The sequence below is a fragment of the Scleropages formosus genome, chromosome 24, assembly GCF_900964775.1.
Source record: "Scleropages formosus chromosome 24, fSclFor1.1, whole genome shotgun sequence".
NCBI lineage: Eukaryota > Metazoa > Chordata > Actinopteri > Osteoglossiformes > Osteoglossidae > Scleropages > Scleropages formosus.
This window is the reverse complement of record NC_041829.1, coordinates 17,555,165-17,580,080: the sequence shown is the minus strand read 5'-3', so window position 1 is coordinate 17,580,080 and position 24,916 is coordinate 17,555,165. Positions and strand designations below refer to the sequence as shown.

At 49.2% G+C, this 24,916-nt stretch overlaps 1 protein-coding gene across 2 annotated transcripts in view; it reads left to right on the top strand.

The window, feature by feature from the left end:
• LOC108939515 (protein bicaudal C homolog 1-like) overlaps positions 1–24,024 on the top strand; it is a 66,313-nt gene extending 42,289 nt beyond the window's left edge. The window contains exons 4-21 of one of the 2 annotated variants that reach the window (XM_029248766.1): positions 1,720–1,799; positions 3,063–3,221; positions 4,688–4,741; positions 8,435–8,623; positions 10,292–10,543; positions 11,239–11,370; positions 13,242–13,440; positions 13,988–14,155; positions 14,533–14,711; positions 15,143–15,284; positions 15,828–15,984; positions 17,248–17,407; positions 17,769–17,808; positions 18,362–18,516; positions 18,887–19,040; positions 20,117–20,277; positions 20,801–20,900; positions 21,913–24,024. In XM_029248766.1, coding sequence (XP_029104599.1) covers positions 1,720–1,799; positions 3,063–3,221; positions 4,688–4,741; positions 8,435–8,623; positions 10,292–10,543; positions 11,239–11,370; positions 13,242–13,440; positions 13,988–14,155; positions 14,533–14,711; positions 15,143–15,284; positions 15,828–15,984; positions 17,248–17,407; positions 17,769–17,808; positions 18,362–18,516; positions 18,887–19,040; positions 20,117–20,277; positions 20,801–20,900; positions 21,913–22,043 — 2,612 coding nt within the window. In that variant the 3' untranslated portion in view covers positions 22,044–24,024. The remainder of the gene's footprint in view (positions 1–1,719; positions 1,800–3,062; positions 3,222–4,687; positions 4,742–8,434; positions 8,624–10,291; positions 10,544–11,238; positions 11,371–13,241; positions 13,441–13,987; positions 14,156–14,532; positions 14,712–15,142; positions 15,285–15,827; positions 15,985–17,247; positions 17,408–17,768; positions 17,809–18,361; positions 18,517–18,886; positions 19,041–20,116; positions 20,278–20,800; positions 20,901–21,912) is intronic. The other variant, XM_029248767.1, reaches the window with a different exon arrangement.
• Positions 24,025–24,916: the final 892 nt, after the last annotated feature.

Sequence of the window (24,916 nt, the reverse complement as noted above, 5' to 3'; positions counted from 1 at the left end):
GAGCGCCCCCCTTGGGGATCGTTTAAATTCTCCTTGTGCGTCCGTCTTAACAGCATGTTTCTGAAAAGCCTACGTCAAATAAGCAGCTCATATCCAAGAGGAAATAGCCATGGAATGCTGCAAATATGGTAAGCAGCAATAGGTCGTGTCGAATTTCTTGACCACGGGATAATTGCCATTTATTGTTTGCATTAATGGTATGAATAATTGCAGCCGAACACACCTAGGTATTTTTCCACTGACAGTTCTTGAGTTTGCACAAGTGACCATCGTGAGCTTTTATTTGAACAGATGTTGTTCGTTTTTTTTTTTCTTAAGTTCAAGTTGGTGTCAAGAAGTTACGCAAACACAGCTGCAAATAATCGCAAATTCCACCTGGTGTATTAAAATGTGAAGAAAGGGAACTATTTTTAGAGCCTTTCAAGGTTATTAATGAGAACGTGAGCGTGTGAGGCTGTAAAGGGCCCTGTCAGTGCACACCTCCCTTCGGGGTTCCTCTGGGCCCAGTCCTCGGCCCACGTATTGCAAACGGCACGTTTTGGGCTGGGGGCTTGTTGCGCTTTTGGCAGATGGCTGGGGGACGTGGACCGGTCGGGCCCTTCTTTTTGACAGCCCAGCCTTCGAGCTTCTTAAACACTGGTCTATAATGTTAACAGGAACTTGGAGATGTCGGCGTAGTTGGACCGCAACGTTTGTAGACCACAGCAGAGAAGCCAGGTTGGACTGCTGGTCGACTGGTGGTCGATGTCAGTGTCGTTTTTCCCTCGCACCGCAACATAAGCTGAGAAACCTCCACGTCAAGCAGCCTGGGCGAAACCGCAAGGATTGGGCACCCTCCGTTGAATCCCTCCATCGATTCCTTCCTTCCGATCCGAGACGCGCCGGTAGTGCCAACGGTAATGGCATGCGAGTTCGTATCCCCCTCTTTGGTCAAAGCAATTTCCCCCAGTGCGATTGTTTAATCAGAACAAATTGGTTTTCTGCTCGGAAGTGGTCTCGGCAATCCGCCCCTTTGGCTCGGTGGCACTTTCAACGCCGCTTCTTGGCAGCGAAACTCCTCGTGATGGACAGTCTTGGAAAAGTGCATATGCGAGAGTCGACGTGGTTCTCGCGGCAAAGCCCTTCAGCGCGCTCCTCATCTCGGAACGCGCTGTTGTAACTGCCGCAGGTGGGCCGCTCGTCCTCAAGTGCACCGCGGTAATACGCTGTCGGCTATCAGCTATTGCAAGGGGACTTGCCGCTATATTATATAACGCGCCAGCCGTGTACAGTTAAGCTCCTCGTTCAAGGTTAGGAAGAATAAAGCATTATGCACACGGGAGAGCGCTTGGGTAGCGGATTTGGGCCGAAGGATGTTATGAGTAGAGCCGCACAAAGACTCTGTGTTACGGTTTTAACTTGACTGGCAGGATGAGATGATTGGAACGACAAATATGTGAGCTTTATGTACCGATTCGGTACCGGGCTTATCGTGCAGCATTTTGCCAACTTTTTTTTTTTTTTTTTTGACCCCCCACATGTTTGTCTTGCATGCTGTCATAAATCTCATAGAATGGGAGTTGTGAAATCCCGCCCCCCCCCCCGAACTATGTTACCAAAATTATATTTATTCCGCTTTTTCTAAGCGGTGTCGGATGTTCACGTCAACGGTGTGTTCTTGTGTTCGGTAGTTTCAGAGAAGGTGCTCGGAGTGTTAATTTTCCCTGCCGCCCCTTTCAGATCCTCACATCAAGGTGTGCGGGAAGAAGGACAACGTCAAAGAGGCGAAAGAGAAAATCATGTCCGTCCTCGACACAAAAGTAAGTGAAAGGATCGCATTTCCTGCCACTCCCACTCATATCCCCGCTTTCCACACTGCGGCTTGCTGGTATATTCAGTGCCGATTCCTTGTCTATCATACGAAGATCCCACCTGTCGCAGATTTACATTGCTTGCACGCGGCGCACGAGGAGGAAGTTTTGTGCGTCTTCCAGCTGCTTGCGACGTTGACGCTGTGACGGGGTCTCGAACCCGCTGACCTGGCGGGGCTGGCCGCCCACACTGATGGAGAGGCACGCTCGCAAATCCCTGTGGAGAAGGGAGCCTCTATACGTATAATTAGCTGAGCGTTCCCAGTCCGAGGAGGACAAGCCTGGCTCCAGTCCCTTGTCCCTGGGACAGGACGCTTACATTTACATTTATTTATTTATCAGATACTTTTGTCCAAAGCGACTTCAGTGAACTCTATGTAGTGTTACTAGCCCACACACCCTATTCACCACGGTGACTTACACTGCTAGATACACTACTTATACTGGGTCACTTATCCATACATCAGTGGAACACTCTCTCTCTCTCTCTCTCTCTCTCTCTCTCTCTCTCTCTCTCTCTCTCTCTCTCTCTCTCTCTCTCTCACACACACACTATGGAGGGAACATGAATTGCATGTGTTTGGACTGTGGGAGGAAACCAGAGCACCCGGAGGAAACCCACGTCCTCTCGCACCACCCAGGCACTGTGGGACAGCGGCACTACTCGCTGTGCCATTGTGTCGCCACCCAACACTTGATAGAGAAGCGGCGCACATGGTCACGGAGCTGATGGCGTGTCAGCTTAGGAGCTCCTCTCCGCACCGTCACATCTGAGTAGGATTCGTCCATCACCTTCTACTCTCTTCATACATAGTGATGTGACGTACTTTAGAATGTCACAGGACAATGTTTCCCTCCTTGTAGCTTTGCTCTTAGATGATTACCTTTGGAGGCCTGGGACAGGTTCTCATGTTGTAGCCGTCAGAACTCAGGCAACTTAAACCCAGTGGTTTCACCGAACATATATTCCTGTAGCAGTAGGTGAAGCTGTAAATTATGGTGGGTAAAGTAAGTGTATTATTGCTGTCAGTGTGAAGCACATGCATGATGTGTTCATGATGCTCGGAGTGGCTGGAGATGAAGGGAAACCGGGATGAAGTCTCTACAGGTGTCGGTTTTTCCTTCCTCCTTGCTCACCTTTATTGGTCAGAACCAAGTGGACTGCAGTGAAATACACAGATTTTCTGAGCTCACCTCATCTCTTGTGCACAGAGCAACCGGGTGACCCTGAAGATGGACGTGTCCCACACGGAGCACTCCCACGTCATCGGGAAGGGCGGCAACAACATCAAGAAAGTCATGGAGGACACCGGCTGCCACATACACTTCCCTGACTCCAACCGCAACAACCAGGCAGAGAAAAGCAATCAGGTTCGGTCTGCGGCCGATCTCCGGCTCTTCCGTACGGAGAAACACCTCTGTCAGGACGCCAGTGGAGGGCGGATCGTTCTCGAAGCTCCTTGTGGTCAGCGAGCGTCGACATCGACTCGTCGACGCTTAAGAGCAACAACATATTGTAAAGCCGCATGTCGGGAACCAAGTCCCGTGTATGTGTAGGGCACCTGCGAGAAATCCGTCACGACCAGTTGAATCCGGTATATTTTGCGCACCGTCCTTCCCGACACGGCTTCCTCGGGCCACTGAACCGAGCACAAACTCAAAACCGCGCAGACCTGCGCCGTGACTAATAATCACGAAGACACACGTTTAAAGACTAGTCTGGGACAAACGCCAGAAAGGAGAAGACGGGAGGAAACTTCTAGCACGGTTACTAGAAGGGAAGATGGTGCGGAGGGGCCGAACCGCACCTGTCCCGTCTGGCGTTGGGGACGTTTGAGTGTCGGCGGCCCTTTCCTTGCTGTTTAAGGGGATGGAAGGGAAGTTGGTGGACGTGAGATGTGCTGCAGGGCTCCCTCAATTGAGGAATGTTCATAGTGAAGAATGCCAGGAGCTCATCCCCCCCCGAGACGCAGAGTCCGAGCCGCCACTATCGCCGACCGACGGGAAGTCGGCCTGTACCAGGATAGATAAAGGAGCGGCTGGTACCACTTAGTCATTGTGCCAGAACCTTTTCGTACTGATTGTACTAAATTCATGATAAAGTGTTGGCTTGACTCATTCTGAATTATGCCAAAAGTACAATATTTGTGATTTGGAAAAACTATTTGGAAAATGATTTAAAACTGAAGGGGGTGTTAATGTGATTAGTTATCGTTATTTTGTTCCTGTGCTGACAGTTTTGATAAAATAATTTCGTCGTTTTGTGCTGCCCGCTGTTTTCGCTCGGTAGTTCAGGGTTGGAACCTTTAAGGCTTACGTAGCAGTAGCACGCAGCGGAGCTTGGACCCTACGGGTTACGAGTTCATAACCCCATCGCCTGCTCTCCGAGCCGAGCGAGCCCGGAGAGGAGGGCGCGGGGGAAGCGATGCGAGTGCTTTCTTAAATTTCGCCGTGTCATTCCAGTCGTTTAAAGCGGCTTCGCGCTTCTTTTACCATCGATTATGATTCATTTCGTCGTAAATAACTCGAGACGGATGGGAGCCGGCCGAGGTCATCGCGGGAATCGAAGCCGTGGTTTTATGTGGCCGCGGATGAACTGCGCCGAGGGGCGCTACGGTGTACGTGGACAGCGTACGTCCGTGTTAATGAGTAATCGGTTTCAGATGTGCATGGGAAAGAAATGGAAAACAAAAGGGAGGGGAGGATTTGAGAGTGATTAATGTTGCTCAAGCACTGTGTGTGTGTGTGTGTGTGTGTGTGTGTGTGTGTGTGTGTGTGTGTGTGTGTGTTTGGGTGGGGAGGATTTACGAAACTGTCATTGCCGTCCTTCTCCGCAGGTGTCCATCGCGGGCCAACCGGCAGGTGTGGAAGCTGCCAGAGCCAGAATACGGGTAATTAACACTCACGCTTCAGACTTGGGAACGGCTTCCAGAAGCATCTCTACTCGCTGGACTCTTGGGATGCTGGAGGGGGTGTCGCAGAGCGACGGGGAGGTTTCGACCCCGAGAAATTAATCGATATGAGTGGGTTGCAGGTTTGTTCGCTCATAAGCGCCTGCTCCTTCTTGCCACTCTCCGCTGATTTCCCCTGCGTTGGCGTTTCTATGGCAACCAAAGGCAGGGTCTGGCCTTGTTAGCACTTACTCTCTGCGGTAGCTAACATGCGCTCGGCGTTGGTCGGGCCTGCTCCGTCTCCGGGGCCCCGCTGGGAAGCCTCCTGAGAAACCCAGTGCCGAAGTGTCTGTCGGCAAGTCCGAATCCCCCCTTTTCTCCTCTTTTCCGTCATTATGGGCGAAAAGGCCCCGGTTTCCCCGGTTCCTCGGCCAGTACGTCAACCGTGCTTGTTTTTACAGCGTCTGCTTGAAATCCGATTAATAAACGCGAGGAGAGTCGGGCTCATTGTTTTCGCGAATGTTTTATTCAAGAGATATTTGACTTCTGAGTCAACCTTGTAAAGTGCGGCGACGGAGACGGAGCCTGAGAAGTCGGTGGTACCGGGCTGATGGGGAACACATGGCGCCCATCAGCGGCGCAGTTTAAACAATGCGAGCCGAGCTCCCAGGGTACGCTGGTTTCGGTGGGCGTTGCCGCTCCGCCGCCTGGCTCCCGCTCCGATGCCTCCTCGGGTTTCAGCGGCTCCAGAGCTCCTCGGCGCGCACTTCCTCTCCGAGGAGAACGAAGGGGGGAAAAACAAGCGAGGCGTCCGGCGGCCACGCACAAGTTAGCGCTGTGCCGCCATCGACAAACTCTTTCTTCCCGAGCGGTTTATAAGAAAAGCGGTGCAAACCGCGCCGTCTCATCGCTGCCATCGCGTCTGGTGGGGGTCGCAGAGCACCCCCCCCAACCCCTACCATGGCTTTCCTTCTTCTCTGGTCATTTAAAAAAAAAAAAAAAAAAAAAAAAAAAAGACAAAACTTCAATGTCTCACCTTTCATGTGGTCCATTCTGGGTATCCTGCAAAGAAGCGCAATCAAAGGCATGACGGCTCATTTTGGGTTCAGTATATTCTGGTTTGCATTACCTCGCACCGCACGACCTTGGCAGTTAATGGGCCTTCATTTGGGTGAACATTTGCAGTTTGAAGCCAATATGCTTCAACTTACCTTCAGCTTTGTCATTTTCATTGGTGGACCAAACCTTTCTACAGCAAGGTATTATTATTATTATTATTATTATTAGCTGACCTCTTTATTCAAGGCAGCTTGCAGTGCTGGATTTTTAAATAGGTGATGCATTAACTTAAAGGGGGGGGGGGGGGGGGGGGGGCGGGGTATAAGCTTAATGGTATTTTTTTGGCAGGGGGGTTGAACTGGTTCTGTTTTTGAAAGGAGGAGCTCACAGCTCCCTCTTTGTTCTGAGTTTTTTATACTGTCACCTAGTGGATGAAGGAAGAACGGATGAACTGGGACCATCAGGAAGATTCAAGACTGGAACTTGTTTAAATTCCCCCCCCCCCCCCCCCCCAAATTAAATCTAAATACCTGTTGCTAATGCAGGCAATACCAGAATTTCACCACTGAACAAATTGAATGAAAAATGGAAACGGAAATGGATGCAACTCCTTCTATGCACATTACGTGTGAGGGCGTGGGGCGCGGTGTGTTGAGGGCGAAGGAGCTGGGTTGAGCCGAGATCTTGACGGATGTTTTTCTGAACTTAAAGAATTGTTTTCCAATAACTAGTCTTGTTTCAAAATTATATTTTGAGGGTTAATTACCACGTTCTGTAAAATGTCCTGTCAAATGAACTGTAAAGTTGTTTCTTGAGAGGGTCGTTCTACCGTAGGGTGATAATGTAAACCCTGGTAAGAGGATGGTAGATAATTGCGGTAAACGCATCCTAACCCAAATGCTCTATGTTAAACACAGGATGAGCAGTGCTGAGCCTAGTTACATGTACATTGAATTTATTTATTTAGCAGACACTTTTCTCCAGAGCAACTTCCAATGAACTCTATGTAGTGTGACCAGCCCACGCACCTTATTCACCGCGGTAACTTACACTGCTAGATACGCTACTTACACTGGGTCACTCATCCATATATCAGTGGAACACACACTCTCTCTGTCACTCACACACCATAGGGGAACCTGAACAACATGTCTTTGGAGTGTGGGAGGAAACCAGAGCACCCAGAGGAAACCGACACAGAGAGAACATGCAAACCCCACAAAGACTGAGCGGGGATCGAACCCCTGTCCTCTCACGCCACCCAGGTGCTGTGAGACAGCAGCGCTACTCGCTGTACCGCCGTGCCGCCCAGTTCCGCAAGGTCCTACTAAAATGGAATTCAGGGGTTAAACCGCAGCTATAATTAGGTACGGTGTGGGAAAGAGCGTCACTGTGGATGACGGGCCGGCGCCGAAATCGCCCAGACCGTTTCGCTTCACGCTGTAAACCCACAGTGTGCTGAAGCTGCCCAACACTTTTCCTATGCTGCTCCAGCTGGTACCATAATAAAGGTGTAAATGCCAGTTTACCTGACACCGTTCAATACCATAATCCGTAATCTTAGGAGAAATCGAGTCGCACTCGATTTCTCCTAAGATTATGGGTTTAAAAATTAGCCACGCATTCTTTTCGGAGCAAATTTCGTCCTTGGGGTCCGAGTCAAGAATGTGTCCCGCTAGTCTAGTTAATATGTTCTGTAAGCAAACATGCAGAGGCACAAACCAACATCCTATAGATTCCTTAAAATATAAATTATGTATATTTAAAATTAAGAATAATACTTAAAATTATTATATACAATGTACATTCCTTTAAATATACAGTTTCGAACTTGATTTAATAATCGCAAGCTAAACATTAGGGAAGCTGGGGTAAAATATGGGTGGAAATAAGTATTGGGGGGGGGGGGGGGCATTCAAAGTCATGTTCCGCAGCTATGTAATAAGTTATGATGACAAAATCATATTCTGTGTGTTAGGGCTCATTAAGTCTAACCTTTATAATGCATCTTAATTATAGCGTCTTGAAAAATGGTTTATAAGTTGAAAGTTGACCTAGTTTCTGTTCAACACATGAAAAATGACATTTGGGAAGTATGTTTATATCAACCTCTTGAAAATATGTAATTTTTTTGAAATGTGAATACAAACATAAATGTAGGCTAGAACACATATGGGACTGATCATGGTTACATTTTTGGGCGCGGTGATTTATGCTGTTCACCGTTTTCTGGCAGCGACGCGTCGAAGAGATCCTTAGCGACAGTAAATCGCGGTAAAAGGCCGGGGAGCGTTTATACAGCGTGCGTTTTTGGTGTTTCGCGATATGTTAGGTTGTTTTTACCCGGTGGCTACTGTTGCTTCCACGATTGCCGCTGCGATGCATGCGTACCGCCGCAACGTCTTTCTACGGGAACGTGCGGTTCCTCAGCGTGTGGGACAGATATGATGATTCACACGAGTCCTTCTGCTGACCGGTGAAGATCTTCGCTTTGGCTTTGTTCTCGATTCCCCGCTCGGCCCGTTTTTAAAAATATTTCTCATTTCTGGGCCCGGTCGGTGGATGAGTCGGTTGACCAGGTTGACTCTGCTTCTTTTTTATGGTGCCGAGTCGGCTCTTTCTTGCCCCGCCCAGGAGCTGCTCCCCTTGGTGCTGATGTTCGAGCTTCCGATGATGGTCCAGCTGAACCCGGACCCCGGCTCCCCCGCCATCCAGCACATCGCCCAGACCTACGGCATCTCGGTGTCCTTCAAGCAGCGCTCCCGGCTCTACGGCACCACCGGGGTGGTGAGGGGGTCCCAGAACAACGCCGCAGCGGTCAAGGTGCGACCCCACCCTCCCGTCACCCAAATCCATTTCGTAGAAGGACAGAGAAAAAGCGCTTGCTGCTGACTCCCATTCCTGTAAATGAGCACTGCTAGAGCCCATTCCTGTCCACCAGAGCCCCCCCCCCCCGCCCCATCCCCGGACCTTGGCCCATCTGCTGCTGACAGCAGAGGAGGAGGCTGGAGCCGCGGGCGGTTTCGGAGTATGAGCGGCATGCAGCGGGGCCGGGGTGGGGCGGAGCATGCCAAAACCACCCGGAGAGCCGCTGAGTAAGAGCTCCGTCGGAGCCGTCCTTTCTCACGCAGCGCCGGGTGTCGGGCCGGGGAGGGGCAGCGACCGCGCCAGGCCGCCGTGCGGGCGTTGCACCCTCTGCCAACTTAACCGTGTCGGAGGCAGGGTTTAAATCACCGGGGTTTCTTTTCCTTTATTTTGATTTGAAACCAAAGAAGCGAAAGGGGAAAAAAGGTTTCCCTGGTTACAGGCCATGTGTGGTGCCCCTTTCTGTAGCACCTTTCACTAATGCACATGTGCTGGACATCATGCGCACTGAATCTGGAGAGACCGACGACCGTATGCATGTCTGGACCATGGTACAAAGATCACTGTTTGACACTGTTAAGCATTTACATTTCTTTATATATGTAACACTTTTCTCCAAAGTGACTTACAGTGTTAAAATACCTACAATTATTTACCCATTTATATAGCTGGGTAATTTTACCGGAGTGATTTAGGGAAACTAATGGGCAGCACCGTGGCACAGCGAGTAGTGCTGCTGTTTGGAGTCTGTGTGGGTTTCCTCGGAGTGCTCTGGTTTCCTCCCACACTCCAGTGACATGCTGTTCAAGTTTCCCCCATAGTGTGTGAGTGACTGAGAGAGAGAGCGTGTGTGTGTTCCACTGATGTATGGATGAGTGACTCAGTGTAAGTAGTCTATCTAGCAGTGTAAGTCACCATGGTGAATAAGGTGTGTGGCTGATAACACTACATAGAGTTCATTGGAAGTCGCTTTGGACAAACTACCTTGCTCAAGGGTGCTACAGCTGGAGGTGAGATTTGATCCTTTGGATTCAAATTATTTACCGCTACACTGCCAGCCGTCCCCATAAAGCAAATCGTTTTTAACTTTGTGTTAGTTATATAATTATGCGTCACACACCAAACGTAAGCACTGCGGTGTTTTGTTTTGGGAAGCTCTGCGACGTTGCTAGAGAAATGCACATCTGTTTTAAGTCGAAGTTCTACATCCCATCCAGACATAGAATCGATGGCTCACTTTTTTAAATTTTTGCTGAGCTGACAATATTAACCTGATCTGGATGGACCTCCGTTGTTTAATGTCCTGTTGGGGAGCACTTTGCTTTCCTATAGCGTTAAAAGGCTGGGCAAAAAGTTGTGGTTCGAATGAACTGTCTCTCATCGCTGTTTGTTGGAGCTGTTGATATACTGAGCTTTATGTCCCTTTTCAGCAGACGCAGCGGCAGATTTTTTCCTTTCGTATCAGTATATTTAATGTGTGTGTGTACGTGTGGGGCGCGTTCTCGTAGCCTGGAGCAGTGTCTTCCCCCAAGTTGTCACGATGATGTTTCGTAACACCGCCGCACCCCAGACCTTGTTAGATCTTTTTTTTTCCCTTAACTTAGCGTGTTGTTGTTGGGTTCCCAGAGAGGTACGGCTTTGCTCCTGGAGCACCTGGCGGGCAGCCTGGCCAGCGCCATCACCGTGAGCACCCAGCTGGACATCGCGCCCCAGCACCACCTCTTCATGATGGGCCGCAACGGCAGCAACGTCAAGCACATCATGCAGAGGACGGGCGCCCAGATCCACTTCCCCGACCCCAACAGCCCGCAGAAGAAGTCTACCGTCTACCTCCAGGGCACCATCGACTCGGTCTGCCTGGCGCGTCAGTACCTCATGGTAAGATCGAGGGCTCGCGTCCCGAGTCGGGATGGGGAGCCGAGCTCCGGCGCCGACTCCATTGTTTCGCTACGGCGATCTCTCCGCCTCACCTCCTCCCAAAAGCAGTCGCAACCCAAAGCCTGGAAAATTGGAAGGGGGGGAGAGCGCTGTGTAAACACAGGATCTTCGTCTGGAACACACAAGTGGAGAATATCTCGGCGCTGTAAAAAAACAAAGTAATTACACTGTGGAGGTTGCCTTCTTCCCCACAGTTATTTATTCCTCACCCAGAAAGCGATTGCCTCCGTCCCAGAGGAGGGCACCGCTAGTTACGCTGCAGCTTCCATCCGACCGCCACAGGCCAAGCCTTACGACAAACTCATATTTGAATATAAATACAATTATTCGGGCCGTGCTACTTACACCGGTAATTCCGAATAATGGCGTCGGCGGAGCCGGAACTGAAGATCGCTGTGGATTCGAGACATCGAAATTCTCCCAGGGAGGATTGCGGGGTCGGGCCTCCCTGAATACTATCGACTTTGTCCTGGCGAGCCCGCGTGAGTGCTGCGCAAAATGACGGATTGTTCCGGAACGGCCTGGCAGTTTGCTGCTCGGGGACTAGAACTGAGCGGTCTTGAATTGGACTGCGGGTAAAAACAAACGCCGCTAGTGAAAACCGTGGTGTGTGTGTGTATGTGTGTGTATGACAGGGCTGCCTGCCGTTGGTGCTGATGTTTGACATCAAGGAGGACGTGGAGGTGGATCCGCAGTGCATCGCGGCCCTCATGGAGCAGCTGGACGTATTCATCAGCATCAAGCCAAAGCCCAAGCAGCCCAGCAAGGTACGCCCCCGACTCGTCCCGGCAGCACCGGCAGGGTTCCAGGGTAAACTTGAACCTCCACCAAAGCCATTCGTTTAATGAGGCGAAAGCCCGAAGTCCAAGGCCCTTTTGGACGGCTGCGCTAGGCTGATAGATGGGCCTTCTAGGTGGCTTGTTCTACCAACGTAGTCCATCAGCTCGGCTTCTGATTGTCGGGATCTGGAATCCGTTACGCGCCGCGCTCGCTCTCAAGGCCCAAGTTCACCCGAAGCAGCAGGGAGCAGTTCAGTTCTGCGCCGAACATCTGCGCCGTAGGTTTGGCAGCGGTTTGGCGTAACGATCCAAGACTTATAGAGCAGCTTTAAGCCTCCTGGTTCAGGTTCCTTCAGGGGCACTTCTGTTGTACCAACACACGCATAACCATTACTTCTATAGGGAACATCTGGCTGTCTCAGCAAAACCGACTTGAGAAGAACCTAAGTGGCTCAGTGTGTAATCATGTCTGCTGGTTAATGCAATACAAACTGCAACAGCAGGTGGCGCAGTGGTTAAAGCTGTTGCCTTGCAGTCGAAAGACCCAGGTTCCAGTCCCCACTCTCACTGAAGTACCCTTGATCGTGTTTTTTTTACCCTGAACTGAAAGAGTAAAAAATACCAATCTGGGTAAATAATTGTAAGTAACTCGGTACAAACCTAAAATTATAAGTCACCTTGGACAAAAAGGTCAACAAATCATCATAACATCATAGCAATTTATTATAGAGCTGTATTCTTAGGGGAAAGTGAGAAAATCCTTACTTTGTGTATCTAAATATATTCATAGTTTCCACCGTCTTTTCCTATCTGAAGATAGAATAAGTGGCACTAAGTATAAAAGACGTATATCTGCTGTTGCAGAAAAGTTTCTACGCTGTTGTTCATTTGGAGGTTTGTGTTATAAGAGCAAAACAAAATTACCTTTATAGGTTTAAAAAAGAAAAATAAAAAAAATCCCCCCCACCTCACTTTCACTCTGCAGGTATTAATAGCAGTTAATTGTGTTGAGTCTGGATACTGTGTCTCTTACTTGTTTGCTTGTATAACTATGATTCCTCACCTTGGTGCCCAGGACGTTTTTTTTTCCCCCACCCACCGTGTGGGAGCCCAGGGTCCCGGTGTTTCCGTTCAACAGCGTGACCACAAGTGTCATGACTTCTGTCCTCAGTCATACACAAAGGTTTAGCCCTTCTTTGTCTGTGATGGAAAAGCTCTCCCACGTATTCTGCCTCCTGGGAACCTTCAGTGCCATGTCCGAGCGAGTTCTACATCAGCAAAAACTGAGAAGCTCTTCTTAAAATAAATGAATAACATAAAATTAGAAAAATTCTGGGACCTGCAGCCAAAGAGCTGGGAGAAGAGGGCACTCGTTTGCTCATCGCGCTTGTTATGAAGCTTCTCTTTCTTTTTTGTGCTGAAAGTTTAATGATTAACGTTTGTCTAAAAGCTTTTTTTCTTTTTTTTTTTTTTAATAGTTAGTGAATATTTTATATTGCATGGGCCATGGAGCATTGGCGGAAAAAGTGTGGATCACATGGACTCATGAGTTTCCGGCAAGTGGACTCAAATGTTCGGCTGGTACCGTGGCAGGTTCCATCTGTTTTGGATAAAAACTAAAAAAGTGATTTGACTTTTTTTCTTATGCACCATCATTGTGTCCTGCAAGAAGTGATTGTCACTCATTGATTTCTCCTAACGAGTGGAATTTTGAGCCTTTCCCCTTCTGGTAAGCGGATCGATCCGGACCGTTGAGCGCTGGTGTACGGATCCGGTGTCTTCCGCTCCTTGCTGGCCTTTTCGTTCCCCCTCGCACCCTTAAAGGTCCACCTCATATCTCATCCCTCCCTCCCTCCCAGTCTGTGATTGTGAAGAGCGTGGAGAGGAACGCCCTCAGCATGTATGAAGCCAGAAAGTTCCTGCTGGGCCTGGAGAGCAGTGGGGTGTTGGCGCCTCCCGGCAGTGCCAGCAGCAGCGGTGCCGGCAGCCCCCCGGCCGTGGTCTGCCCCGTGGGCCTCGACATCCTGGCCTCGGCTGGCCTGGGGCTCGCTGGCCTGGGTAAGGAACCAGCCCCCTCCGCGGGATGTCCCTTCCGCGCTGGGTGGCGATGGACCGCCCCTCGTCTTTCCCCCTTAGCTGAGTCAAGCACGCATTCTATAATAATCCACCGCTCTGTGTTTTCCTGTTGAGTGGCAAATCCGCTACTCGCGAAAGCTCTCTAACAAGCTTCTCTCTGTGCGTCAAGCCTATGTTTAACTGGGTCAGCCAGTGCCGGGCTGGACCACATGGCTACGGTCTGTTTCCTAGCCCTATAAACGCGCTGCCCTATAGGCAAGACATATGCTGTTGAGGCAGGGCCCCCTGGAAACTGCAGTAGCCTCATCCAGATTGTAGCTTACCATGCCAAAGCAATCCAGGGCTTATTTTTAGATTTAAATGAGCATTTGCTGCCCACAAACCAGAATAAGGGGGTTTTTTTTGGACTCTGGTGTGAATATACGGAGTCAGGAACTTGGATCTGGTAGCATCAGCTATTGTTGCTCGCAGGAATTAAAAGGCTGTAAAGTCTGTTGACGTGTTTCTGTGGGGCCGTTGTTTGTGTCAGGCCTCTTGGGTCCCGCTGCTGCCTCCGTGAACAGCTCGCTGGGCCCCAACACGCTGCTCAACGCTCTGAACAGCTCGGGGAGCCCCCTGCAGGTCCCCGGCTCCGGAAGCCCCGCCCCCAGCCCCACGCTGTGGTCCAGCTCTATTGCCAACCCCTCCAGCGCACCAGGTGATGAGCTGCTCGTGCAGTTTGCCACACACTCCAGACATGTTCCTTCAGCACATCTCTCTCTCTCTCTCTCTCTCTCTCACACGCATTCACACTCACAGCACGTGTTTGCAAAAATCTCATGCAAGCTAACGGCCCGGGCAGCGGAACACACACCCAGCGACCGACACACACGTGCGGTAAGAGAAACGCACAAACCCAGGCCGATGGCTTTTAATGGCTAAAAGCCAGCTCAGCATGGCTCATAGACTGAGGAACGCAGGAGCAGAGCGCACGCCAGGCATATGCTGCGTGGAGTGTGTCCGGGAGCGCGTGGCGGTAAGTAACTTGTCTGCCGTCATCTCGCTGTGCGGTAAAAGGGTCTCCCCTTGTCTCAGGGTTCTCGTCACCTCTGATGATCCACCCTGCAACGCAAGCCACTCTTACAAGCATCCTCCTGTCTGGGTACAGCCAGAGCACTCCATCGCCCCCTCCAGGCCTGGCCCCGATAGACCCGAAGGTCAACGGGGTCACGGACTGCAGCAAGACGGCCGCCTCGCTCAACGGCCACGTCAAGGTACTCTTACTTCGCCACGTTGCTGTTTCTGAACCGTAAACGTCGTCGTTCAGTTGGATGAGATGAAATTAAGTGTGTTTTGTCCAAGCAAAGATTAGTTCCACAAAGATGTCTTGCGGCACAGTTCCCATGCACCAAAATCCAGGGCATATCGTTAAGCGTCTGACGGCATATTTCTGAGACGCCGAAGCTAGGAATTGGACATGCAAGAATTAGACAAATGAAATTGCTCACAGAGGGGCGCAATTATTCTTAAAAAGATGGAAAAGTCACGTGTTCCCTCATGGCTTCTATACCATGAATGTAATGCAACAGAAGAGAAAAATCAAAATGCACCACGATGATGAGAGCATGATCACCTTTTCTGGCTGCAACGGCTCCTAAACATGTGTCCTTAACAATGTTTGTTTCTCAACTGGGTGCTCCTGCAGCATCCCAGCCCAGTTTACAGCAGGATGTCTGCAGCATCCCTGGCTGAGAAGGTCCTGAATGTCAACCATGGGGACTCTGTGCAGGACTCCAGTGGACACTGTCCCTCGGAGCCACTCTCCAGCAAGTCAAGCCCCGATGAAGGTACCGTTCATTCATGTTTCTTCCCCCCACCTCCGCTTTCATATCTTGAGCGTTGCAAGTTCAAGAACTGTCTCCTGGTACTTCTGGAGTACCCTTGAGCAGGATACTTACCCTAAATTCCTCCAGTAGAATGCTCTGCTATGTAACTGGGTCAAATATTGTGAATTGCTTTTACCCGAAGTAATTCACATCAGCGACGCAATGAATTGGTCATAATGATCATCAGTGCCAGGATGTTCTGTGCTTAGATTGGCTGGACGCTCTTTGTCTTTTGTACTTATACACTCAGCCAATCAGTCAGACATGGTTCACGTTGCTCCTTCCATATGCTGGGTGTTTAAATTGGCCGGGGATGTACCGTATGGCCAGGTTTTCAGGCAAGGAGTTAATCAAATGTTATTTGCAGTAAGTGGGGTGACTAATTGCGGACGGCCAATGTTGAATTCTTTGACGCTGACACGGATTTACACAGCACAGGGTCTCTCCTTCAAGCCATTTGTTACTGCGTGTAGAGGGGAAACAGTCCTGCGCGTATGTTTTCAGGGTCCAACGATGCCTTCGTGGAGGTGGGCATGCCAAGGAGCCCGTCCCACTCGGCCAGCAGCAGCGAGCTGAAGCAGATGCTGTCCTCCTGCAAGACTCCCGCGGGAAAGCGGCAAGCCGTGGAGCTGCTGCAGGGAACCAAAAACTCCCACCTGCAGTATGTACATCGCCGACCTGCACTGGGGACAACAGGTGATGGCAAGTGTCGGAGCTGTGACGGGGCCAGGTGGTTGGAGGTTTTGGTTCCAGCAGTGCTGCCGCTGTTGAGCCAGAACGCTTGACCTCACTTGGTCATGTGTGTTCCCAGCTGTGCAAACAAATGGGGCGTCGGAGCCATAAGCTCTGCCGGTCATACTGGATGAGCGCGTCTGCCATACAAATAAACGCTGGAATGGGCGGCACGGTGGCACAGCGAGTAGCGCTGCTGTCTCACAGCACCTGGGTGGTGCGAGAAGAGAATGTGAGTTCGATCCCCGCTCATTCTGTATAGAAATTTTGCATGTTCTCCCCGCATCTGCGTGGGTTTCCTCCGGGTGCTCTGGTTTCCTCCCACACTCCAAAGACTTGCTGTTCAGATTCCCCCATAGTGTGTGAGTGAGAGGCAGAGTGTGTGTGTTCCACTGATGTATGGATAAGTGACCCAGTGTAAGTAGTCTATCTAGCAGTGTAAGTCACCGCGGTGAATAAGGTGTGTCGGCTGACACTGCTACATAGAGTTCATTGGAAGTTGCTTTGGAGAAAAGTGTCTGATAAATAAATAAATGTAAATAAGCGGTACAAAGAAAGTTCATCCTCCTCTCTGGGGCCAGTTGCGTTGGTCTTATCTTATTCTGTTCATGCAGGCACAAACAGAGTTAAAAGAAATAAAAATAATAATGAACTTTTAATCAAATGAACTCAGAGGTTTGCCTAATGTGTTTACCGACCAAAACAGTGGAATTAATGATGTGTTGTGTTCTGGGTTGTGCATTTTAATAAATGCAGTTTGGGAATATGGGTGTGGAGCTGTCAGAGTAATGCTCCAAAGCTGTACTGCGAACTGGGCTCGTGGACTAGAGGCCTATTCTTTGATTTACTCATCTTTTGTATGGGCTCACATGACAGCGTCCCCGAAACGATGCTGCATTATCCGCTTCCTAATAGCTCCCAGTGAGGAGGCATACATCATGTTGACTGCCGCCTTTCAAGCTTTCATGTGGGGAAAAAAATCGTTGACGTGTCTTAGAATGTGATGGGCTTAACTATCCTGTCATGGTTCTAGAAACTTCTGGGGCGGGGAGGTTGGAAGACGCCATTTTGTTCCTGGAAGGTGTCGGTGCACCGGGAGCCCATTCGGTCTCTTTCAGTTTAACCGCATGCTTTTGGGCTCGCCGATGCACCGGTTCCTGGCCGCGGCGCCAATGTTCCTTTTCTCTGGCAGCTCGGACTGCCTTCTCTCGGATTCGGACTCGAGCGCTTCCGAAAGCCCCGTGGCGGACAAGCGGGCCCCGGGCAGCGAGCGAGCTGCGGAGCGGGCGGCAGCCCAGCAGAATTCGGAGAGAATCCGGCTCACGCAACAGTCCTCGTTCGCCAACATGCAGGTACCCGTAAGGCGCCCTTGTCCGCGTGCATTTCTCTGCTCTGCAGGCCTGTACGCCAGCTGCGTTGAGCGTGTCAAACTTCCCGTTTCTGCATAATCTTCTCCCGGGAATCGCAATCAAATATTTTGGCTGCTTTCCTTGCGACTTGAGCTCTCGCCATTTCTGAGAAAGCAGAGTTGTTCCCGTGTTTTGTTTGCGTGGCGCAAAAACGTCTCCACGGGATGAATTGCTTTCAGTTGCATATTCAGGAGTTTGGGAATCGTAACGAGGGTTTCGTGCTGGTCTCTCCTGAAAGGAAAAAGCTTCGGCTGGTTTGATACGTCAAGGTCCTTGTCGTCTAAAGCTCCAAATTTTCTTGCAGGCGTTCGACTATGAGCAGAAAAAGCTTTTGGCAACCAAAGGTAAGGAGATACGCCGCAATGTCACAATTACCCCAAACCTCTGAAAACGGTACCCAACATTTGTATCAGCATTCCAGAAGGATTTTTGTCTATAAAGAGTTCTTCATTCAATACCAAAACAAATGACACAATTGGCAACAAATTATAATATCCGATATCTTTGCTTTGCCATGTGGGCTAAGAATGAGGCAATGCGACTGTCTCTGTATAAGAGAGAAAATCATGTGTGGTTTGCCTTGGGATATCATTATCTCTCTATTTCAGATTTACAGTAAACATCAAACCCTGTAATAAAACATTTCCAAACGACTTACTTGTTGTGGCTTCCAAATTTTCACTGCCTGACAACCAATGAGCTTTGCTGATCAAAACCTGTTATTAGTGCAACGGGATCAAAGGTGCAGCGAGACGTCTCGGGGGTCAGTGTTTCGTAGTCGTTTCGGAGTGCCGCGCTTGCCAGGGACTTAGTCCGCATCGTGCCGCATTTGCACGCGTGTCTGGGTGGAACTCTTCGAGACGAGGCTGCTCCACACTGAACGCTGCTGTTGTTCAGCCATGCTGAAGAAGCCGGTGGTCACGGAGGTGCGGACACCCACCAACACCTGGAGCGGGCTGGGCTTCTCCAAATCCATGCCAGCGGAGACCATCAAGGAGCTCCGACGAGCCAACCACGTCGCCTACAAGCCTACCATGACCACCACCTATGAGGTGAGCCACAACACTTTCCTTACCTTTTCAAGGTTGATACACGTGTTAAAATCCACAGATGATGTTTATGATGATTTGCATGGCATGTTCTTGAACTGGAGACTACATATTGGGCTGAATTTTGTGTTCGTGAGTGAAGGGACTTGGGTCTCTGACCATGAGAACCTTGGAATGGTTTGGCCCAAACTGAGCTCCACCTTGCTCTTTGTTCAGTCTGCAGGTTTTTCCAGGTTAACCTGCTCGCAAAAATTGTGGTCAATTTTACACCCTGTGGATGTTTTTTGCAGCGAGAGGGTCCAGGTTTCACTCGCACCACCTGCACTCATTCCCCCTTTGATCCAGCTGATGATGAGATTCCCCGCTCTTCCAGGGTTCCTCTCTCTCGCTGTCCCGCTCCAACAGCCGCGAGGGTGTGGGAAGTGGCAGCGACTCGGACAACTGGAGGGAGAGGAATGGCGGAGGTCTTCCCGGCCACTCCGAGTTCTCCCCAGCCATCAGCCCCAAGAGGAAGCAGAACAAATCAGGTGACCAGGGGCACCCTATTCTCCTGCCTGCTCTTCTACCTGTTGGTCTAAATTGGGTACCCTGAAATCGTACATGTTGTTCTACCCAGGGGGGTGGAGTCAGTGCACAAAACCTTCGGCTCTGACTCCGGTAACACGAGAATTGCTTCCGACTCCGCAGCTCTGCCCAGACGTTGCACATTGTTTTGGGGGTCGACTTATCCGGCTAATATTGGCCTAAACCTACATTACACCGCTAAATTTGGGGGTCGACTTATACGCTGGCATATACGGTACATTTTTATCGACTCCGACTCCAGTAACCCAATAATTGCTTCTGACTCCGACTCCGCAGCACTGGTTCTACCTGTCGCTTTACCCGCTTATCTTACTTCTTAGTCTACTTGTTGATCCTACCTGTTGTGTACCTTTTAATCCCAGTTGTTCTGGGCCCGTTTGCCTGTCTACGTTACCGTCTCTTTCCATCTGGTCCTCGGCAGCTCTACTCACCTTTCTGTAGCGTCAGTCTGCCTAACTTTTTATTTTCCTGTCTAACTGCCGGCCTGTCTTGACTGCTTTGGTGTTTTTCTCTGTGTCTGTCATCTTGGCATTAAATTCCCAATTATTCAAGAACCCCTGAATCCATACAACTTCTATATGCCTTCAGAGATGCCCGTAAACTCAAGGATCCCAAGCAGCATGTGCTTGGGAAGAGCCGAACGAGCCTGTTTTTTTTTATCCCAAAGGGCTTTGTTAAGCGCTCGTTTGCTCTTTAACTGGAAATGGAGAAGTTTCATTTGCACTCCTCCAAAGGAGACCGCACCGCTTGAGTTCTGCTCATTTTCCCCTTTCACATACGCAATAATATGCGATGGAAACGATCCAGCTTTGGTCAGTTAATAAAACTTCTGTGTGTAAGGTAAGTACTTCTGGCTTGAACAGCAGTCGCTGTCAAAGCTGCTGTAGTCAGCATTACGGGCTGAGCTAAGAGGAAAGTTCCCCGAAACGAAAACTCTGCCCTGTGCTCCGCCGGCAGAGGTGGTCTGAAACGTAACCGTCGAACGTTGAGGCCCCTTCTCGTTGACTTTGGCTTGCAGTGGAGCACTATCTCAGCAGCAGCAACTACGTGGACTGTATCTCATCCATGATGGGGAGCAACGGTTGCAACCTCAACGTCTCCTTCAAGGGCTCCGACCTCCCGGAGCTGTTCAGCAAACTGGGACTGGGGAAGTACACTGACGTTTTTCAACAGCAAGAGGTGTGTGTCTCGTCCTGTTGTTGCTACTGAAGTCAAAGTGTCGCTCATAAGAAACACGGCAGGAAGCAGAGTGGTTAGTGAGCGCCTTGCCATCGAAGGACCAAATCCCCGCTTCCAGTGTAGTACCCTTGATCAAGGTACTCGTCACAAATGGCTGCAGTAAAAATGACCCGTCTATAAATGGGTAAATAATTATAAGCAGCTTAGTGTACAGACCTAACGTTGTAAGATGTAATCGGATGATGACAGTGAGATGTTTGTGTAATTTTTAAATACCCACCGTATTGAACGAAGAAATTTTAAGAAAAATTTATGCTTAGTTTGTTTTGCCTTCAAAACATTGAAGAGTTAAGCAAAGGTGGTCTCTGCTCACTGCCTGTAAATACAATTCATTTTGCAGAGCAAAGAAATCAGATTGAGTGCTTTTACTTAACGCTGCAGTCACTGAGATCCAGTTGCCAGTTGATGTTTAATCACTTAACCGCAGGGGTGCTTTGATCGAATGGAACCATTTGTGCTTTAGATTGATCTTCAGACGTTCCTCACCCTGACGGACCAGGACCTGAAGGAGCTCGGGATCACCACCTTCGGCGCTCGGAGGAAAATGCTGCTGGCCATTTCAGGTTGGTCCCCAGCAACATCGGGGTAGCGAATTATTGTTCTTTGGAAGTGTAAGAAATTGGTGTGTCCCCCCCCCCCCACACACAGATTGTTGCCTTGCATTCACATTAAATGCAGCAAAGCAGTAATGAATGGCTTGAGGAAAAAATGTTTATAGCCCTCTGGCAAGTCCAGAAATTGTCAGGTGGGGTAATTATTTATTCATTTTTTGAAAATGCATTATTCATCTTTGTTAAATATTTTGCAATTAAATCAGCAAATGTTTTTGTGTGAACCACTTTGTGGGAATGCACAGGGGCCGAGGCTAGGGGTCTATTCCCCCCACGCCCAATGGCTGTGCTGGTGGGCAAAGCACAAATCTTGTGTGATCTGCTGATTGACTCCGGACCTCTGAAATGGCAACCGTCCCCCCGCCCCACACTTTCTTTATAAAAAAAAAAAAAAAAAAAACTCTGAGAACTGTCAACCCCAGCTAATTCAAATTCCTCCTTCTACCCTTTTGCCAAAAGCTGTATATAATAAACACAAAGCCGCCCTTCTGAAAAGTAAAGCCCCGTTTAAAGTCTAATAGGATCACATTTCATACTCTTCGCTGGCAGGGAAAAATGGTTCCTTCACGAGTCTCTCCTACATAACAATAAAGACATCTTGTGAATTAATCCCAGCAAGATTAAAAAAAAGATATTGTCTTTAAAAAAAAAAAAAAAAAAAAAAAACACACAGGTTTTTCCTGCAGATCCAGCAACAGAATATGAATGGGGTGGTTTGTTCGCTCTTAACACGGCAGCCCAAAAGTGGCTGACTGATGACCTGTCGGCGTCTCTTAAATTGTCGGGGAAATGTTTCCATAGCTGTTGGCTTTCAGACGTAGATGTTCGGCGATGTTGCACGCTCAGCCGCGCGCGGCTCCGATCGAACCCGACTGGTCCAAACACAGCTGTTTCCAGGAAGAGGAAAGGAGGAGCGTCACTGATATGTTGCTTTTCTATTTTTTTCTGCTTCTTTTTTTCTTAGAATTAAATAAGAACAGGAGAAAACTGTTTGAGCCTCCGAACATCCGCTCCTCTTTCCTGGAGGGGGGCGCTAGCGGACGACTTCCTCGCCAGTTCCACTCAGACATTGCCAGCGTGAGTGGACGGTGGTAGGCGTCGGGGGGGGTGTCAAAGGTCGGGACCGCCCCGGCCGGAGCCGGCACGACGCGGACCAAAGCTTGCCTTCTCATAAAGTGACAAACGCAGCACAACAAAAGCGAGACATTGAGCAGAAACGGAGGAAGCCCGAGCGATCGAACGTCCGTCTGTGAACAGCAGCCGCGACCCCAGCCGACCCCAGGCGCTCCTTTTCCACGAAGCAAATTCCATCTCTTGTGAAGGAACTGAAATACATGCACTGTCACATCTCCCGAAGGAATAGGCGGGATGTGTCGTGATTTTGCATTTTGATACTATTTAAGTGTAACCTTAGTTTGTCGTATCATCCTGTGCACTTTAAGAATTCCATATCCTTCTGCCTGTGGATGCATATTTTTCTCATCTGCATACCTACGTATGTTTATGCCTTTTCTAAGCACTTACGAGGGTACCAAGCCAACTGTAAGCGCATCGTGTCGATACGGATGGCAAGGAAGGTCTCGGCATCGCTGCGTGACCACGGAGCAGAAGTCTCAGAATGGACGTTGAACCGTCTTCGCCGTTTCCATGGACCGGACCTGACGCTGGGTCCCTGTTCCTCGCTTGTGTCACATCGTCCGCGCTATATGTCAGACCTATCTTAAAAAAGAAAAAAACCCCCGTTGTCCCTCCCTTGTCTATCCCCAGTTTAACCGGGTTTTTTTTTTTTTTTTTTCCTCCTCTAATTTGACAACGGTGGCTTGGAGCTCGTCGGTTCATCCTTGCCGATAGCAGTCAGTGTTAAGCAGCCCACAGCCTGACTCCAAGGACAGCAGGGAATGCTGGGTAAGGGAGCCTGACATCTCCTACCTCTGGGATCTGTTCGACGCTGCACGGTCGTGTCCGCGCACCGAGCGCTAGAACGCTGCCGCTGACCTCCGGTCGCTCTCGTCGCGAGATCCTCGAAGCCCGAGCCGCTCGCCGGTCTCCCTCCACACGTTAGCGGTTTGCCGCGGCCGGGCCGGAGCGCCACGGCGAAAAGTGCCAAAGGTTTGCTCCCGAAGGGTTTGCGTCGTCTCGCGCCCTGCGGGGGTCTTCGTACTTCCCACGTTTTCCTTCCTCCCGTTTGGCGCAAAAGCTGACCGGAAAGGCCTCGCTTGATGCCCCCCCCCCCCACAAAAGTGTAAAGGTGTAATCCATAGATTTAGGGGGATTTTAATCTTGAGCTGTGAATCACATCTGCAGTCGTTTTTGTGACGGAAGGAAGTGTTTCCAGCGGAAGCCACAAGGTTCGTCCACCTTTACACACAGTAGCTTCCTCAAAGGCTAATTTGAACAAAATCGATTTCTTCATGTGGGGGGGGAGGAGAAGGTCCAGTTTTGAATTTGATATGAACTGCTGAAAAACTGCCTTTACTGTTTCCAATGTGCTTGGAGATGTGGTGTATCCCGGTTTTATATTGTTACGGAAATACCGAACATGTCCTTTTTTTGTGTTTGAGGTACGTACGATTTCGTAAGAATTGCACAGCAAAGGAAGGTTGACATATTTAGCATTTTTATAATTTTATTTTTTTTAATATCAAGTTTGAAACGACAGTTGGTCTGCAGTAAATGGTCCAATCTTTCTCTGGTATTTTGTCGTTTTTACAGTGCTGGTACTGCCATTTATATACATTGGTCTCGGGATGATGGGCACTGAAGTACATTATGTATAAACCTAATAATTAAACCTCCCTACAATAAGAGGTATTATATAAACATGGGATCATTTTGATGCAATGGACTATGCAAATAAACAACTTTGCCGTAACATTTCTTTCCGAAGTCTGCAGTAAGAGGCATCAAAGAGGGTGGCATCTTAAAGCCGGTATTACCTTTCTCGTTTTCAACATTCTGATAAGTTTTAAACTCCTCGAGTTATCTTTCAGGCATTTTCTGAATGCATCGTTGTTTTCCGAAGGAGCGGCAGTGATTCTTTCATATACTTTCTCATCCTGTCCCAGGAAAGAGGATCCCAGGAAAAAAAAAAAAAAAATATATATATATATATATATATATATTTTTTTTTAAACATAGCCTTTTTTTGAAATCACAGAACAACAGTATTGGATCAGCAGTTCGGATGCAACAAGGTAAGGACTACCTGTTAGGAAAGGAACAGGTTTAGGTACAAGGCTGCACAAAAGGAAACACTGGAAATAAGGAAGATTCCTATGTTGGATAAAGGGAATATAGCAATATTACTCACGATTGCCTTTGAAAAGTTGTTGTGCTCAATCCAATGTTCGAATCAGTAGCTAAAGCAACCGTTGGATGGCCAGTGCCTTATGGATATTTTTTATCTGTATATATTACACAGATAAAGGTGTATTTTATGATGTCATTTTATGTAATGAACAAGTCTTTTAAAAGCATACCAGTCGGAGGCCTTGTTACAAAATAAATGTATACGAATACAATACCCTCTGTCTTCTTTCTACATCGATACCTTGAAAATGTTTGTTTTTGCTCCACGGAGCGAGTCAAATGCAGAGCCCTCTGGGAAGTTGCTTCCGATCGTGTATATGTATTTGTTTATATTGTCCGTTGTGCGTTAACAAGGCGCAAGGTCTCAAGGTCGTGTAAGAAACCTTGAACCTGCGAAAAAATAAAGAATATTCCCAGCCTTCGCTGGTCTCGGTCGTCGTCCCGGTGAACTTGCATCACTTCGGTTTGCAAAACCGCCACTGCTTCGCGTGTGAGTGAAGAAGGCAGTTACCGCCATTTGGGAAAGACCTCGTATTATTCCGAGTAATCGCTTGAAATGTCCGTTCGGAGCCAAAGCCAACATGTCCACTAATCTCGAGCTTCTCAGATTCTCTAACTCTCCGCTGTGGAATCCACTGGAAGAGCTCTTTTGGGGCGAT